General features: G+C 41.4%; 1 protein-coding gene across 1 annotated transcript; it reads right to left on the reverse strand.

Annotated features, from left to right (window-relative positions):
- Positions 1-2,296: 2,296 nt before the first annotated feature.
- On the reverse strand, positions 2,297-16,638 carry wnt2 (wingless-type MMTV integration site family member 2). The gene is made up of 5 exons (XM_085357766.1): positions 16,556-16,638; positions 15,595-15,815; positions 11,264-11,541; positions 10,739-11,003; positions 2,297-2,502 (listed from the first exon to the last, which is right to left on the reverse strand). The coding sequence occupies exons 1-5, from the start codon at positions 16,636-16,638 to the stop codon at positions 2,297-2,299; spliced, it is 1,053 nt and encodes a 350-aa protein (XP_085213892.1).
- Positions 16,639-17,198: the final 560 nt, after the last annotated feature.

Raw genomic sequence — 17,198 nt, forward strand, 5'->3', positions numbered from 1 at the left:
TGAAATGTAAACAGAGGTCCTAGTTATTAACACATTTCTAAGAAACAATGACAAAATGCGCATTTTAACTACAAGAAAAAGCATTTCTGATTATTTTTTTCTAGTTCTAGATATTTTAACTGTTTTCAAGCATTTATTTTAACAAGATGTTGACTACAATACCCCTTAGACTATCTTAATGATCAGTTACTTATAGTGATTTTCCAGAACAAGGCTGATGTGCAGAGCTGTAACACAGAGGGATAAAGCTGATGAATTATATCTCAAAGCAATGGGAAAGCGTTGTTAAAGCTAAGTTATGAAGAGAGGTAATGATGAGTGAGCAGCATTCTGCTGAGAGAGCGCACTACAAATATGTTTGCTTTGAGAGTGTTGACAGAAGTATAGAGGTCGAAGGGAGTAGCACTGCGTCTTTGTGGACCTAGAGAAGGATATAAGGGCCCAAGAGAGGCACTGTGGTACTGCACGAGGAGTGTCAGAGGATTATGTGAAGCTGGTGAAGGACGTAGGAGGACTGTAAGAGTGCCAGATAGGTTCAAGGTCAGGGATTGACTGAACCCTTTCTTGTTTGCAGTGATGATGGAGAGGTTGACAGATGGCACTGATCTGTAGTGAAAGTAGGGAACAGGTGGAGGTATGCGCTGGAGAGAAGAGGGATGAAAGTCAGTAGACAGAATCCAAGTGTGTGGAAGAAAAGGGAACTGGTAGAGCAGTGAAGCTGCTTTAAATAGCCTGCAAAGCAATAGAGTGCAAAAGAAGAGAGTGCAGGCAGGGTGGAGATAAGTGTTGGGTGATTTGTAACACAGGGATACAAATCACCCAGGCTTACAAGGAGGTAGTGAGACCTACTACGATGCAGTTTGGAGATGGTGGGACTAACAAGAAAGGAGGTAAAACTGAATGAGGTTGAGTTGAAATATTTTCCATTGTGAATGACCAGGATGAACAGGATTAAACGATTATATCAGAGGGTTGAGCATTTTGGAGACAAAGTTAGAGAGGCAGGGTTGAGATGGTTTGGACATGGGCAGAGGAGAGATGGTGGATATACTGGATGAAGAATGTTGACTATGGAGCACAGAGAAGATTCATGGATGTAGTGAAGGAGGATATGGTTGCAGAAGAGAATGATAGAGTTAGGGTGAGATGATGCTGATCTTCTGTTAGGACTTCTAAAGGGAGCACCCAAAAGAAAATGATCATTCAAACAGAATCCCTGTAGATACTTAAAAATATAAGGTCATAAATGTAAAACTTTCCTCATAAATACAGTAAGATGCTATGTCTGTTATCAACATTATGGTTTACTTCTAGCCTTTTTAAAAGACTTGGAGAAGATGGCACTAATGTAGGACATCAGTGAAATTGCTGTAGGTCCTGCCCGCATTAATTTTGCACTGTTTCTGAGTCAAATGACAGTGTCCACTCATTTTCCAGCTGCTGTTTTCTACCAAGTAAGGAGATTTAATGATGGAGAGAGAAAACAGCTGAAGGACCATGTTCTGTGCATATGGTGGTACCTCTGGAGCAGAAAGCCTCTAATGAGCAGACAGAAAGCGAGAGAGAAGCTTGTGATACGCTATGTTGAATGAGACTGGCGTGACAACAGCTTACACTGAAAGCACGCAGGGGAAAAGAACGCTGGTCGTACTTTATGTTGTAAATGGTTTGCTGACAAGTGTAAGGTGCCACGAGAACAAATCTAAACAACAAGCTGATAAACTGTGTGGAGAGCTGCTATGTGTTAAACTAGAGGTGTTGAAGGCTTCACAGGAGCAGACCAAAAACCTCCATGCATGTTGATTCAACAAAACTATAAAAGATATTACACATAATTTAAGTTATATTTCAGTATATACTTGGTCAGTCCTTGGGGCCTGTTTAAGCAACAGTTCATCTCCAAACCATCACAACTGGAGCCAGCAGATCAAATGCTAGCCTGTTAGTCTCAATAGTATTTTTTTGTGTTGGTTCAGCAGGAATCTGAAGCATGATTTGACTGATACATTCTCAAAGTAACAGCTACAGACATTCAGCAGTCAGGCTTTAAATGTCTCTGAGTCTGGAAGTTCTTTCCACGTAGCATCCAAAAGAAGAAAAAGATGTGAATTTTTTTGGTGAGGAAAAGAAAAAAGTGTCTGAAAACCTAACAGACCTTCAGAGGGCTCGGAACTAAAGGCAGACTCGAGATTATCAGTTAGATTGTCGTAACAAGACATCAGGTAGAGCTGAGGAGGAACGGGGGGGACTCTGGATGCCCGATATGAGGCGTCAGTCAAGTTTAGTGGTGGCGAGGTCACGTCTGGCCCTTACAGGTGTGCACGTTGACCTGCTGGTGGCAGTCACGGCAGTGGACTGCACAGCACCACTGGAACTTGCACTCGCACTTGGTTGTGCGGCTGATGCGAGACGTGTCGTAGCCACGGCCACAGCACATCACTTCGCAGCCATCTACACCTCGGGATGTCCGGTTGCAGACCCGCCCACCTGTCCCCATCGACCCTGGAGAGAGAGCAAATGAGACGCGGTCAGTGAGAATAAATTTAGCACAGTATGACTATTAATTTAAAATGAGTTTTTGATCTGTGGGACCCACCCTAATGGTGAGAACATAAGTTATTAACAGTGGAAAATCAAAACCTAGACAATGTATCAAAGGAACATAAACACTGAACACTAGTTTAGTAGAGAGTGCAAACACTTTGTCTTCCAAGCTAACGTGTTAGAGGTAGGAAAAAGTATTGGGGTCAAATTGTGATGGGTAGACGACTGGGTCACAACATCTCCAAAACTGCGGCTCTGGTGGGGTGTTCCTGGTCTGCAGTGGTCAGTATCTACCAAAACTGGTCCAAGGAAGGAACTTTGGCAAACTAGAGAAAGGGTGATGGGCTGCCGGTCTGATGATTCAGGTTTTTCTCTTGCATCATGTGAATGGCCGGGTCCATATGCGTCACTTACCTGGGAAACACTTGCTACCAGGATGCACTATGGGAAGAAGGCAAGCTTGTGGCGGCAGTGTGACGCTCTGGGCTATGTTCTGCTGTAAAACCTTGGGTCCTCCCATCCATGTGGGTCTTACACCACCTGCCTAAGCATGGTTGCAGATGATGGTATCCCCCCCCCTAATGGCTGTGACTTCTTTCAGCAGGATAATGCATCCTCGGTCATTTAACAGTGTTTCAGGAATGGTTTGGGGAGCACAACAATGAGTATGAGGTGTTGACATAGCCTCCAAATTTCTCAGATCTCATCTGTCTCATCCGGACACCCAAGTCTGATACATCGAGGCCCCACCTGGCAAGAGCGGAGTCCACGCCTCGACGGACAGGACGTTCTGGCAGCATGCGTAGTGTGTGCATGTCACTCTGTCTGTAAACACGATAGCTAAAAAAGTTTTAAATTAATTCTGACAACTCTGATACTTTTTAGGGGAGGTAGACTGGGGACATGTTAACAATACTTCCACCAAAGTCTTCAAGGTGAACTCAATGATTTATTGGTAGAAAACTGACAAAAAGCTGTAGAAACTATGATTCTTACAAGTGTGCTGTGTCAACGTATAGAAAGAATGGCATAAAGATTTAAAATGTCACATTTGACCTCTGACCTCACTTCTATATTACACATCAGCCTTTCTTTCAAGTTGACCACAAAATGTGATCTTATAAGTCAAGAGAAAGACAAGGAGCTGCTCCCGAGCGCTGAAACTAAAAACATGGACATAATCAAAATTATAATCATTAGATGTAAACTTTATTCTGCTTTATCGCTACATAGTGTAAAATGCCAAGTTTAAGTCTACTTCGTAATTAAAGGTTCTTAAAAAAATGAGGAAAAGTCTGTATTTACCTTGAAAAGTGTTTTTCTCACCAGTATATTAATCTATCATACTACAGTAGAAGGATCTGCCTTTCTGATCACTTCCTACTGCAGTTTTTCCACTGAATGACATTTATACTCACTAAAAGCAAAAACATGTTTCAGTAGTTTCCTTCCAAAAGGAGATTTACTGATGGAACAGTTTAACACCTACACTGCCTGTGATTTCTAGTTTAAGAAGTGACAACCCTGCTGGGAAATAACTGGGACGTCCTAAAGGAATAAAGGAAAAGTGTTCATGAAGGTAATGGTACTGATGCTTAAAAAATGGACTATAGCATCGTGGAATGTGACTTGGCAGCAGTTGAGCCACAATTTGGCCAATTAGAACGGTTCTATTAGTTTTTAGAAGCCAATAGGAGCAGAGTATAATGCCAGTACGGTGAAGATGAGATTGGGGGGGGGGGATAAGTAAGATGAACGAAAGTGAGATGAGAGATTGATGATAGGAGCCATCAGCCTGCACTCCCACACTTCATCAGCTGTTCATTTTACAGGAGACATCCATCGCCCACACACACACACACAGATACTGTACACACTCACTTTCTCCTGAATCCCAACTCCGGTTACCCACACACACACTTTACGTCGCCACAAACACAGTTAGCGTACCCGAGCTTTGTATGCAGAAGGAATAGCTGGAGCTCAATTTATGATGAAGCTGTGTAGGCCTGCAGATTCGACTCAAAACCATCCACAGGAGTTTTTAGAGGGACTTTTATTTAGCAGTTTCAGCAGCTTTGATCCACTGATGTTAAACATGAGCAACAGGAGTGTTTTCAGTCTGCTTTGGATGATCAAGCCCAACAGAATCTCACACGTTTCTATCTAACCGCTGTGAGCAGAGCGTTTGGGTTATAGTGTCTAGATCTCCAGATAACTTCTCTTTGATAGCAGCACAACAAACACAGATGCGCCGGGTGTGGGAAAGGATCATCCCTATGATTTCAGCCAAAATAAAACACATGGGAATGGACGCTTTTGTGACACAATCTGCGCTGAAGTCATACTCTTTCACGGTTTTTGATTTCATGCTCAGCAGACGTCCAGGAAGCCTTCAGAGCGCTAAATTGTAACAAGGTTCTCACGGCCTGGCTTTTATAAAATATCGACTTTTTAATGAGTCATCACAGAGCTGGTAATGCTATTCAAAATATCCAAATAACATCATTTAGGATTTGCGGAGTTCGGGAGTATTGAGTATTGTATTGAGAGAAAGACTTCATCTCTCTTTTTGACTGAGATATTTATGTTTCTGTGTAACAATATTGTTTTTTGCCTTTCTTCCCCCCAAACTTTACCAAGAAGAAGCTGCATCCATATATCTGTCAGATATGTGCAGTTTACAACTCTTCTCTACAATTCTGTTCAATATCTTGTTGCATAATTACACACATTAGTGAAAGTGCAATCAGCCTTTCCTTCTGAATTCTCATTCACATCTTTTCTTCATTTTATGAGTTGAACGACTGTCATTCAGGAGAGACTGAGTGAAGCTGCTGCTCCTCAGCGTCGAAGCATCGAAAGGAGCCCGATGAGGTTGTTTAGCCATCTGACCACGATGCCTCCCAGATGCCTCTTAGTTGAGTCGTCTTGGACACGTAGGTCATTCCATGGAAAATCACTGCCTGCCCCCCACCTGTCCCCCCCCTTTGAATAAACTAAAAGGGATGGAGACAGCACAAAAGACACACTACTTGAGAATATTAAAAAAAATCAAAAAAGCTGGAAAAAATCAAGTGGAAAAAGTACCAAATTTCAACCCAGCCCTATGCAGGTTGACAGAGGTCTACAGGACAGAGGCTAAAATATTGTGTGACTTCTTCAAATGTGTCGATTATTCTAATTATTAGCAGAATGAAGAGCATATTCTGAGAGAGTCATGAATGAATCTTTTCAGATTTGACTGATTTTATATGGAATGAGCCATGTCCTGGCAGGAGCTGAACCTGGGGATATTAGATATCTTGGACTGGTTATTTATACACATGCACCTGATGGATCATATTACAGTAGAAAAGACTGTTATAACAATAAGCTATGTGCTGAAAGAGGTCACAGCCATTAGGGGATGTGCACCTTTGCATGGCAGTAACATCGTCCTGAGGACCCTCGTCTGCCAGAGTGACAACAAACTGATGACTAAGTCCTTGAAGAACATGGTGCTCATATATTTGCTAGTTCAAACAGCTTGCATTTAAGTCTTTATTTACTTTACTTTTTTGTTTTTGAAATTGTTTATGTTTGATCCATTTACTGGTGGTTTTTAAAAAAAAAAGATCGTTTCCACAATCTAGATTTTGTTGATGTGAGGCTTGAGAAAAAGCTTTTTATGATCAAAGTAGTTCTGGTGTAACCGATAACGCTGCAGTCGTTCGTTGCTTTTAATCTCACAGCCTTTTCACTTCAACATCTTGATAAAGCTGCTGTGAAACATCTGAACTTTAGTGCTGTTGAGCTGCAGATGTTCAGCCAGCAGAGGACTGCTGCTCTGCTGGGCAGGTGTGACTGTTACTGTCTGACTGTAAAGCACAAGTGTTACTGAAAAAGAATGCATGTGTGTGTTCTGCTGACTTCTCCTGTATAAATAAAGGTTTAGAAAAAATTGGCTTCAAGTACCATCTCAAACATTGTTCTGGAATTTGCTCGTGTTTACATTCTGCTTCGCTCTGCGTGTACGCTCCTTCTGCACCATTCCCTCGCCAGGTAATATGTCTGGACATGACCCGAAGCCCTCCCCTCTCTGGCAGCGTGCCCGCCCGTCATCCAAAGTATGCAGCACTGCTAGGGGTGACATCACGGCCAGAGTCTTCCTCACAGCCCTCGATCGCCCTGCGTCTGCTTATTGAATTAAGATGAGGGGGCGCCGAGAGATGAGTTTAGCACCTGAGCCTCAGGGCTGAGGGAAATTGATTTCACACTTTAAAGAGGCACAGAGGGGCCGTCTCGCTATCTCTGTGGGCCCCGAGCCTGTTTGTGGTTTGTGTGTGAGAACAGATTTAGTCTGTTTCTTTCCATGAGTGAAGGCGAGTTTGCATGTCTTTCAGAGCGCGTGCACGTGTGTGTGTCTGTGTGTGTGTGTGTTGGGAGAAAGGCTGATTACTTTTCATGGTTGTGCAACCAAAAAGAGGGAGCAGGTGACTCTACATACAGTACATGTTATGATTGAGAGCGAGTTTGTAAGTCTGTGGTTGTCTCATGGGAGTTGGTCTTTAAAGAAGGCGTATGTTACGTTCTCATGAGAGGCCCACTGTGTGTGTGTGTGTGTGTGTGTGTGTGTGTGTGTGTGTGTGTGTGTGTAACCTCACCCTGCTTACATGTACACATCCCATAAAACTTCCATGTCTGCTGTAATGCCTCAACTTGTTCCCAAAAGCAGGGCATAAGACCTCCAGGGGGCTTTAGACAAAGCAGGATTAGGTGCTTAGTGCAGTAACTTCAGATTTAAACCTGAGTTTTCAGTGTCAGGAAAGTGGTTCATGCCTTGTTTGAGTACCCTGCCACTGTAACTTTTACTACAGATCTAATAAGAGTATCTTATATTTGAGAGAAGATATCAACATGTTCAAAACCACTGACCCATCAATTCTCTGGAAAACAGAATCACCATTCCTAGAAGATCCTGTGCACAGTCAGAGGATCTACAGTTCTACAGACCATCTAAGGTTTTTGTGTGTTTCACATAAGCATCAATAGGAAATCTAATCTTCTGAAGAACAACTTCATAGTTTTCATTTTTTACTTCTTGTGAACAAAAACTATCACAGCCCAGCCGAGGGTGAGTTTGATCTGTTAGAGAGAGGCAGACATAAATCAGGAGCTGAAAGCCAAAACAAAAGCATCACTGAGATACGAAACTCAGTTACCTTGTACTATTAACAGCTGTGAAGCCAAAACTGAACTTAAAACTTGATAGACTGCACAGCTGTTAATGAGCTGCAGTTATTATTGTGTTGTATGCTACTGGAGAGAAATTAACCGCACATGTGCCATGTTCTCTGAATTCCCACCAGCCAAAAACTGTGCGATCCGACAGCAGTTTCTGAATGATTTTCAGTGATAACAGGTTCATATAAAGTACTGACAGAATGCAATAATAATTTATTCATAACATTTTGTGCATATATGTATTTAAATAAGATGTTTGTCACATCCATCCACTTGCATTTGTTTTATTCTCTAAATCTGCTGCACCTGCTTTTGTTTGCTGTGGTAAAACTCATTATTCTTTATTTTCAGTTATTTAAGAGAGACGATCATGTGATGTACAGCAGTTTAATTATTTCTCTGAGGGCGGAAATTATATTTTATGATAAAAGTTCATTTTTCTTAGTATATGCTGTCAATTATAGTTCTTTGGAATCTGCAAAAATCTGTAATGGCAGATCCCATTAGTCAGAAATAATAATGGAATAGGTATGTCACTGTGCTAAAGCATCACAAAACTGTTTTTATTACTATTGTTTTATTTTTCTAGGTTGGGTGGTTTCATGTGAATTGAGTGAAAATCTTTAAGGGCACTTAAAAAGCTTAAAACTTTCAAAAATACCACTGGGCTGAAATACAGCACACAGATGTACTGAGCTGTTTTACAATAATCACTACAGCACGGCTGGACATTTGTGTAACACCAATTTGTCCACCAATAGTGGAGAGATTCAGCCGCCCAAGTTAACAAAAACACTCTCGTATTTACAGCGGCAGGAAAGGCCAAGCTTTCTGAGGAAATGGATAAAACAACAGCACTCATTCAAAAACAGTGCCACATGGTGGTGAAAGTTACAGCTAACATCAGTCACTAACAGAAAGCAAAAAAACCCAAAACAAATAACACAACAAAAATAACAGAAAAAAAAACTTTCACGATTTAGTGAGATTAAAAAATTATGTTTTTGCTCATGAGAATATTCACTGCTCCTACCTCCCAGGAAGTCTCTCACTTCTAAATTTCTCAATGAATGATTAAATTGTAAAAAAGAAAGAAATTATGTCTGGGTGGAGTGTTTCGGCACACACACACACACACACACACACACACACACACACACACACACCTCTAAAATGTGTGTGTTTGGTGCTCTGCCACTGAAATCTCTCCCATTTTGCAGGCCAATCATGCCCTCAGGTGTGTGTATGTGTGTGTGTGTGTGTGTGTGTGTGTGTGCGCGTGCGTGTGTTTCTCCAGCACTGGTGATTTATAATGATGTGTAGTCCTCTAAGATTTCAGCCTACAGAAGTGTGTAATGGGTCTTAAACTGGCTGACACCCGATCGCCACGGATCATCTGCCGCCTGTCAGGCATTCACCTCCACCTCAAGACACTCTCTCATGGCCTTTATCTTCATTCTCTCATAAGCTTTTCAAACGCAAACATTTTCTTTCTCACGCTTGCTCTGCTGTTGTAGCTTTACATTGCCCTCACACGAACACGCTTATGACACACACACCCAGAGCCACCGTAGTTGCTGAAACACAACTACATTTTATGTCATCTAAAGTTAAAGATCAGTTTTCAGTGTGGATGCTTCTTCAAATCTGAACGGCAAAGGAAAAAACATTTTTTGCTTCCTTGAAGTTTTGAGAAACAGGACAGCAAAATAACATTTTTGCACTTTGAAACATTCACTAACAGCCTCGGTGGCTGAAAAATATTCCTAAACTGCAAAAAACAGAAGATCCTCTGAATCTGGCTCCAAAAGTAATCCGTGCTCATAGACTCGCCGTGTTAAAATGACCAACAGAAATAAACATGTTTACAGCCCGTTTGTGCCTTTGGAGCACTAACACGGTGAAGAGGCTCATTCTGGAGTATTTGTAATGGAATTATCTGACAAATAATAAGGTCTGCCGTGCGGTGCAGCCCACCCAAGAAATCTGTTTTCAGTTGTAGCAAGTTACACTACAATTATGGAAAACTGCTAGTCTGTTACTCAGTGTACTAATTAGAGTTAGCGGTTAACATGGCAGTAGCCAAAAACCTAACACTGAAGCAGATTTCGAAACCAATGGTTGACATCCCAGTGACTGCTTGACACAGACAGCGGGTCTATGAAACACGTGATGCTTAACAGTCCTCGGCTGTATATTGTGTATGAAAGACTCAAAGTGTGTTTTTGTCAGTACATGTATGGTACTGCTGACATGGCAAGAAGTTGCCTGCCAAAAGAAGAGTGCTTTTTCACACTCACCAGTGTGGACTGTTTAGACTTGGCAGTGTGAGTAACGCATGTTTCACGCATTCTGAAAGCTGGAATTGCCAGCTTTCAAATTTCTAACTTCCAACTGGATCAAATGCACCATTCGATCCAGTGTGATCAGTGTGATGGTGTGAACAGTGGTCCACTGGGACTACAGGTGCGGGTGGAGGTGGGTTTGTTAGGTGTGCGTGCTTTGATCCCAGAAAAGTCATGGGAAAAAACCCCAAAACAAAACAAAAAAACCCACTTTAACACGTTCTGGTACACAATGGTGACAGTAAAAGTAGAAGATGGACATGTTTGAGATGCCAGCAAAGTGGAAGTGTTTTAGAGATGCAGTTCAATCAGCTTCTTGAAATCAAGCATATGAAAATCTGTTCACACCACCTCCTCTTTTAAGGATACCAACCAGCTGTGCTGTTCAAGTGATGCACTTAAGTTCCAGAGTATTTACTCTGGTTTATTAAATTGAGTAAATTAGAGCATTTAGGCTTGTTTGACCAGATTACAAATCAACATTTTTCAGCATGTAATTTGGAAGTGATTAAACAAACCTCTAAATGGTCTGAACTGGATGTTTATGTGTCTTTGACAGGTACGTTTTCCACTCACTGCTTACTGGGATCCAACAGATCCAAATGGTAAAGGTCAGTGTTTACCTGACTCGTGGTCCCGTATGCAGTAGTCTGGTGAGTCCTCCAAGTAGACGAGGTCATTCTTGCTGGGACGTTTGAAGTGTGTGTGAGCGGCCGTAAAGCCTGTGCCATACTGATTCACTGCAACCTGCACGGCACCGTTGTACCTTTTCCGTAGATGGTCACCTGTGCGGCGGAAGTCAGCCATGGCCAACCAGCAGGTCCTGATGCTGCATGACCCACTGACACCATGACATTTACACTCCAGTGTCATGAAGCGCTTCACAGCCTGGGGAGCACAACAGTAAACAGATTTAGTAGAACTGGTGAGTGAATGGTACTAATTTAAGATTTTAAAGCCCAAGATACAAATGTAATGATGTTATGTAGATCTAAAAACAGTCAAATTCATTTTCAGCGTTTTATCAATGTGTTTCTATTTCTGAGATTCTTAAAATGTTGGATGAAAATGTAAAAGTTATGTAATTTTAGTGTCTCCGGCAAAACTGAAGGACTTTAAAGTCAGTTATCCATTCAGTGCTTCCTCACCTTCCTGCCAGCTCTGTTGTTGTGCAGGTTCATGAGTGCACGGGCATCCCTCTCCTTCCTCTCCTTGGCATCCACGAAGGCTTGGCTGAAGCGTATGGCATGCTCCACATGGTCACTACAGCCTCCCCAGTTGAAGGAGCCTTTGGCATCCTGTGATGAGCCCTTCTTGGTGGGATCACAGGAGCAAGAATCCAACTCACCTTGGCTGCAGGCTTGGGCCAGTGTGTAAACCACTCCAGCTGAGGAGATAGCGTAGACAAAGGCCACCTCACGGCTACCTTCACAGAGAGAATTATTTTTTTATTATGCAAAAAAAAAAAAAGTTTAATTACTCAGTTTTTACCCAAATACCGGTAAACAGGAGCCAAAAACCTTGTTGATTTCAGCTATTTGTGGGAGTCTCTCATTTGTCAGTTAACACTAGTGCTGGTAAACTAGCTAGTTTAGCAAGGTACAGCTGTAATTCACTGTAATAGCAAATAAGACGCCAATATTGGCTAGTGGAAAAACAGGCTTACTGTAAAATAAAATTTACTGATTGGTGAAAATGAAATTGTCCTTAGTTTCCTTTAATATAATCAAATGCTCAGCACAAACAAGTAAACACCTGTCAAAGATGAGTAATACTAGAAATGCCCTTTATTCTCAATACAATTTGAAGAGTTGAGTTTATTTTAAAAATTTCTCTGCATATCTTTAATTAAATTTCCTTTTTTTGCACTGGGCTGTAAATATTTTTACTCTTTAAATCTCAGAATTTTCATATTACAGTCTGTGGGGAATCCTCAGACTGCATTTTTGACACTTCTGCATCAGCTTTATTTTTTTATTTTTTAGCCCCTAAAACGATTGACATTTACACATCTGCCACAAATGCATTCAGTAACATCATTTATAATTGAGAATTGTTATTTTTCCCCATTGTTGAGAGTGGATCAGTCAGCCGCCTACTGCATATACGGTACGATATATACACCCGTGTCTGTTGCTGTCTGCTATAGGCTTTTATTCAAAGCATGAAAAAAATACGTCATCTCCAAGATGGATAAACAGCTAACATTTACCAGCAGTGCCCTGATAAGGAGCTCTTATCTCCTTCTGCATGTATCTGATGAAAGATCCGAGCAGGATCAAAGGCTCAGGTGGGGAAAGGGTGTGTGTTGCATCTAACCCCTGCCAAGGACTTGTAACACACATGGTAAATGGCCTGTATTTGTATAGCGCTTTACTTAGTCCCTAAGGACCCCAAAGTGCTTTACACTACATTCAGTCATTCACACACACATTCACACACTGGTGATGGCAAGCTACAGTGTAGCCACAGCCACCCTGGGGCGCACTGACAGAGGCGAGGCTGCCGGACACTGGCGCCACCGGGCCCTCTGACCACTACCAGTAGACAATGGGTGAAGTGTCTTGCCCAAGGACACAACGACGAGACTGTCCGAGCCGGGGCTCGAACCGGCAACCTTCCAATTAAAAGACGAACTGCCAACTGTTAAGCCACGATCGCCCCACATGAATGCTCTCACAGTGATTCTCACAAAAGAAGGACTTGTGACGTGTTTAGAACTGCAACTACTGATCACATCCATAAGCTTAAGTTTCCTAAATGTTAAGAGGTCAACCCTGATGCTTTTACCTCAAAGTCAAAAGAAACACTTTTCACCTGCTGAATTAAATGCAGGATGATCTCAGCATCACAGCTGAGAGGAACACCTGCAGACAGAAATCAGGGCCAAACTAAATATATGAAAGCCTATTTTTACAAGAACAAGCCACTTAAAATGTATAATCATTTAGAGCCATCAGTGTGCACTTCAAATAAATATTTAAAAACAGCCTTCAAGCTCCATCTAAGATAGTACATTTCTGCTACGTAAGAGAAATAAATATAGGAAACAGCATTCAGGTACACAGCTGTTAAAATAAAGACAATTTATTTCCCCCCCTATTAAAAAATGTAATGTAAAGAAGCAAACTTGATGTTTTCATCTGATAAATTACATTTTTAAAAAAGCATTCTTGACATTGTTTCAAGCTCCTTTTCTGCCTGTGTGGGTTAACAACACAATGTTAGATATGTTATCATATTTTATATTATATCATTGATGGCAATGAATTAATTCATTCACTTATGAAAATTCTAATTAATTTAACCTATAAGGGATTCCTCTAAATACGTTAAATGTGTTAAAACAAAGTCAGTAAGACTAATGAAACTCAAGTATCACAGTAGCACTAGAAAAAAAGAAGAAGCTCCCAGCTCTGCCAAGCACACACAGTGATATCAGTATGTGGGTGTCTGGGTCCAGCAGATAAGTTGAGCGTGCCTAACAAAGTTAATAAGGAGGACGCTGAGAGAACACGACAACAGGGAGGGAGAGCTCCTGTGTAATTGTTTGAAATTAGCCTACTGACACTGACAAGAAGGCGCTTCAGACGGGGCCTCAGTGTGCCATGATAATGCTGTGTGACATGGCCGGGGCCTGGCTGGGAGGTCCAAATACCACATGGCTGATTAGAGGCCCAGACATAAAACTAAGTCGTAGGATCCGCATCACAGGTTAAATCTCGGGGCATGGGAGAGGAACATCAGGTCGCCAGGTCCTGATGATCCTCCACAGGCAATATATTTAAAAAAAAACAAGAAAGAAGATGTTTCAGCTTGCCCTCGTTGGAGGTACAGACTGATTTTAGCTGCTGAGATTTGCCATCACATGACAAATTGGACGGGACGCTTTTGTTCAGACTCCAATCTGTAACAAACAGTGACAGGCAGCTTACTGATACTCACCGCTTGGTTTCCGACGCTGTTCACACTTTATTGCTTTGGAAGAGTCATTTGTAATACTCCCCACACCCACCACTCTCACCAGAAATACATGAAGAGGAAAAACTGCCTGTGTCCTCTCTGGATTTCTGAAACTCTCAATAAATCAAGTGTCTTCTCCAGCAAATCACCAGAGAGGATAAACAGTGCTAATAAACTGAAGTAGCTCTTGAAAGTGGTGGGATTACTTCTATTTCAAAAAAGTCTAAAATTTCTGCAGTTTGTCATTTGAACGAGCTGAGCGGAGAGTAATTAGCTCTGCTCAGACAGCAGCCCAAGGGAATCGAAGGGACACCAAAACACTGTGATGACACCAAATCAGTCATGAAGTCACTGACTCTACAGACACTGAAATCTGCATAACACTGTAACAAGTTAATTAGTTATTACTGATTAATCTTGTATACTAAATAAATAAATAAAAAAACCACACACCTAACAATTAAAATTCCAATCAAATGAGATAAAAGCTGGAGTTTCTCTCTCATCAGTTACTGGGTGACATTTTTGTTGAATAAATTATTTGAATTATTATATCAGAATTATTACGGATACATTTCTCCAGCCATGGCAAATTGTTTTAGTAGGACATTTGTCCACCGGCCTTAAACAAAATACTGAGTAACACGATAGCAACCCAACACAAGAAAATGAGGAAGAGACCAGTTGGCTGCAGTGACGTGAGAAATGCACGATTGTAAAGTGAGACGAGGTGTGGAATGCAATCCACCTCTGTCGACAAAAAGGAGCATGTCTGCAGAGCAACTATCAGTTTTCCAGAAATCTTCTGAGTGGCAGTAAATCTGCCCGACACTCTAAAAACTTTTGTTTGTGCAGATTTGTCACTTGTCAAACATGTTTTCGATGTAACACACGATCATGCAGCGGTTCATCTTCAGGGAGTGCCAGCAGACCTGGTAATGTAAGCCTGCATGTGCTATAGCAGGCACTCTGCTTCAGTGTTCTTACCTATGCAGCGATTACGGGAAAGACAGCCCGTCAGACTGATACTTTATAAAAACTCTCTGTACCCTCTTCACTGTATCTTATAATGATTAATATAAGGATGAGCATATATATATATATATATATATATATATATATATATATATATATATATAGTAAGAAGATAATCATATTTTTAAAAAGAAGAAATAATTATTCCAAAAAATCACATCTGTGACCAACATTTTATCCACATTGGATAAACTATTTAGTTCACAGCTTTATTTAACTTTCACCTGATGGATTCAGTAGCACAAAGAGAAATAGACAAGACTTTTTTTTAAAGTGGGTCCAAACAGACTAAACTGTGAGTTTATTTTTAATTTCTCAGCCGTCTAATCAACATGTAACCTTCATTTTCATGGCAGAACCCCTGGACCTTCTTTGAACTTTATATCGAAACTTTTTTTTTAAAATGTAAATGTTACTTTTTTCATGTTAAGGTAGAATGAAGGTCCTACTGTATTTTGGCTTTAACACTCCTGAAACTCACTGCGTAGCAGCAGACGTCCAAAGAGATTGTGGTCCCTGGCTGTGGTGTTGCAGTTCCAGCGGTGGTTGCGGAACTGGTACTGGCACTCTGAGATCCAGTCCTTCATCCCAGCCCCGATGGCCTGCATCACTTTGGGGTACTGGCGGCACAGCTGGCGCTGCTTATTCACCAGTCCAGGGATGTTGTCGCACATCACCTGGGAGCCCAGGGTGCCCATGTACCTGTAGAGTGGGAGGGTAAATGTCAAGACAGATGAGTACTTGCAGGGATGTTTCTGGATCACTTTAGTAAAGGATAAAATCGAATAATTTTGTATGTAACCCAACGTGTGTAAAGGCAGCTGTGGATATATTAAAGCTTTGTAAGGTAATTGAAGACCTTTACTTTATATTAATGCATAAAATAAGAATGCTAGAGGGTGTATTCTTCAGAGGTATCTGTTGGAATCACTCCTAACAAGTCCACACTCCCTTTTACCTGCAGAACAAGATGATGAAAGACTGATGGGCTGCACTGAAGATTAAAGACACAAAGCAGCAGCAACAAAAAAGGAATTATCTCTCCAAATACCATCTCAGTATCACAGGGTACGAAGTAAGGAATTTGGAAACAGGAGCTTTGCAAATATTAATTAGAGATTCAAGAGAAGGATAGCAAATAAAGAGAAATTAAATTATATCAAATGACTTCAGCCTGGAAACTAATCTGTCCAAATATTCAACAAGCTGCAAAAATAATTATGCAAGCCATGGGGGGAATTTAGTCACTCACTGTGGGAACATTTTTGTTAAGATAAAAGGGTGCATATGGAACTGTTTTTTTAAACCAATAATTTACCGATGACAGAATAAGACAACACATTTGAAAGATTATTATAATAGCACATAACCCACGTGCACAAAGTCTTACACTAGCGTTCATTTAAACAAATATGTAAATGTTAAATAATAATAATACTTACCACCAGGACGCATCGATCTCAGCTGTGAGCCAGCAGATTGCTACAGATAAATAAAAACATATTCCGCTTGGCAATAAGTGCATATTAACCAAACTCTGTTTCTTTATGGGTCTGGACGGAGCATTTCCACAGATGACAGGAAAAAATTTAATAAAACAGAAGCTGAAAGTTGAATCGCCGAGTTAAACTCGCTTTAAAAATGTATTACAAGACAGTCGGAGGACAGACGGTTTGCTCGTAAAAGTCATGGCTGGCTGGGATTCTGCACAGTGGCAAAGCGCTTCTGAAGAAAAGGTTAAGAGCGACTGTCTTAATAGTCCAGAGCAGATTCTCAGGGGAGATACGCGGATGCTGTGCTATCAGGTTCAGATTGCTTTACACAAGGAGTGGGCAGAGTCCCGTCTCAGGAATGAGGTGAAGAAACGAGATGTCTGAGAGTATCTGTTCAGGCTGGTTTGACATCAGACGGGTTTGGCCCGTGTCCAGACCGGAGCTCCGCACCTCTGAGATGTGGTCCAAGTTGATGGGCTCTTCATTCAAATCGCACCGATGAGACGCGCGCAGAGAAGGAGCTAGCTGTGGGAGGATTCACACTCCACGCTTAACCAATGTCAGACACCACAGGAAAAATGCCCAAACCCGC

The sequence above is a fragment of the Diplotaxodon limnothrissa genome, linkage group LG7, assembly GCF_057381915.1.
Source record: "Diplotaxodon limnothrissa isolate DT_005_m linkage group LG7, D_limnothrissa_male_GT1.1, whole genome shotgun sequence".
Classification (NCBI taxonomy): domain Eukaryota; kingdom Metazoa; phylum Chordata; class Actinopteri; order Cichliformes; family Cichlidae; genus Diplotaxodon; species Diplotaxodon limnothrissa.

Coding starts and splice junctions, on each gene's coding strand:
- wnt2 (XM_085357766.1), bottom strand. CDS start 16,638: ATGCACTTATTGCCAAGCGGAATATGTTTTTATTTATCTGTAGCAATC. Junction 15,816..16,555: donor GAGATCGATGCGTCCTGGTG/GTAAGTATTATT, acceptor CCCACTCTACAG/GTACATGGGCACCCTGGGCT. Junction 11,542..15,594: donor TGGACGTCTGCTGCTACGCA/GTGAGTTTCAGG, acceptor CTCTCTGTGAAG/GTAGCCGTGAGGTGGCCTTT.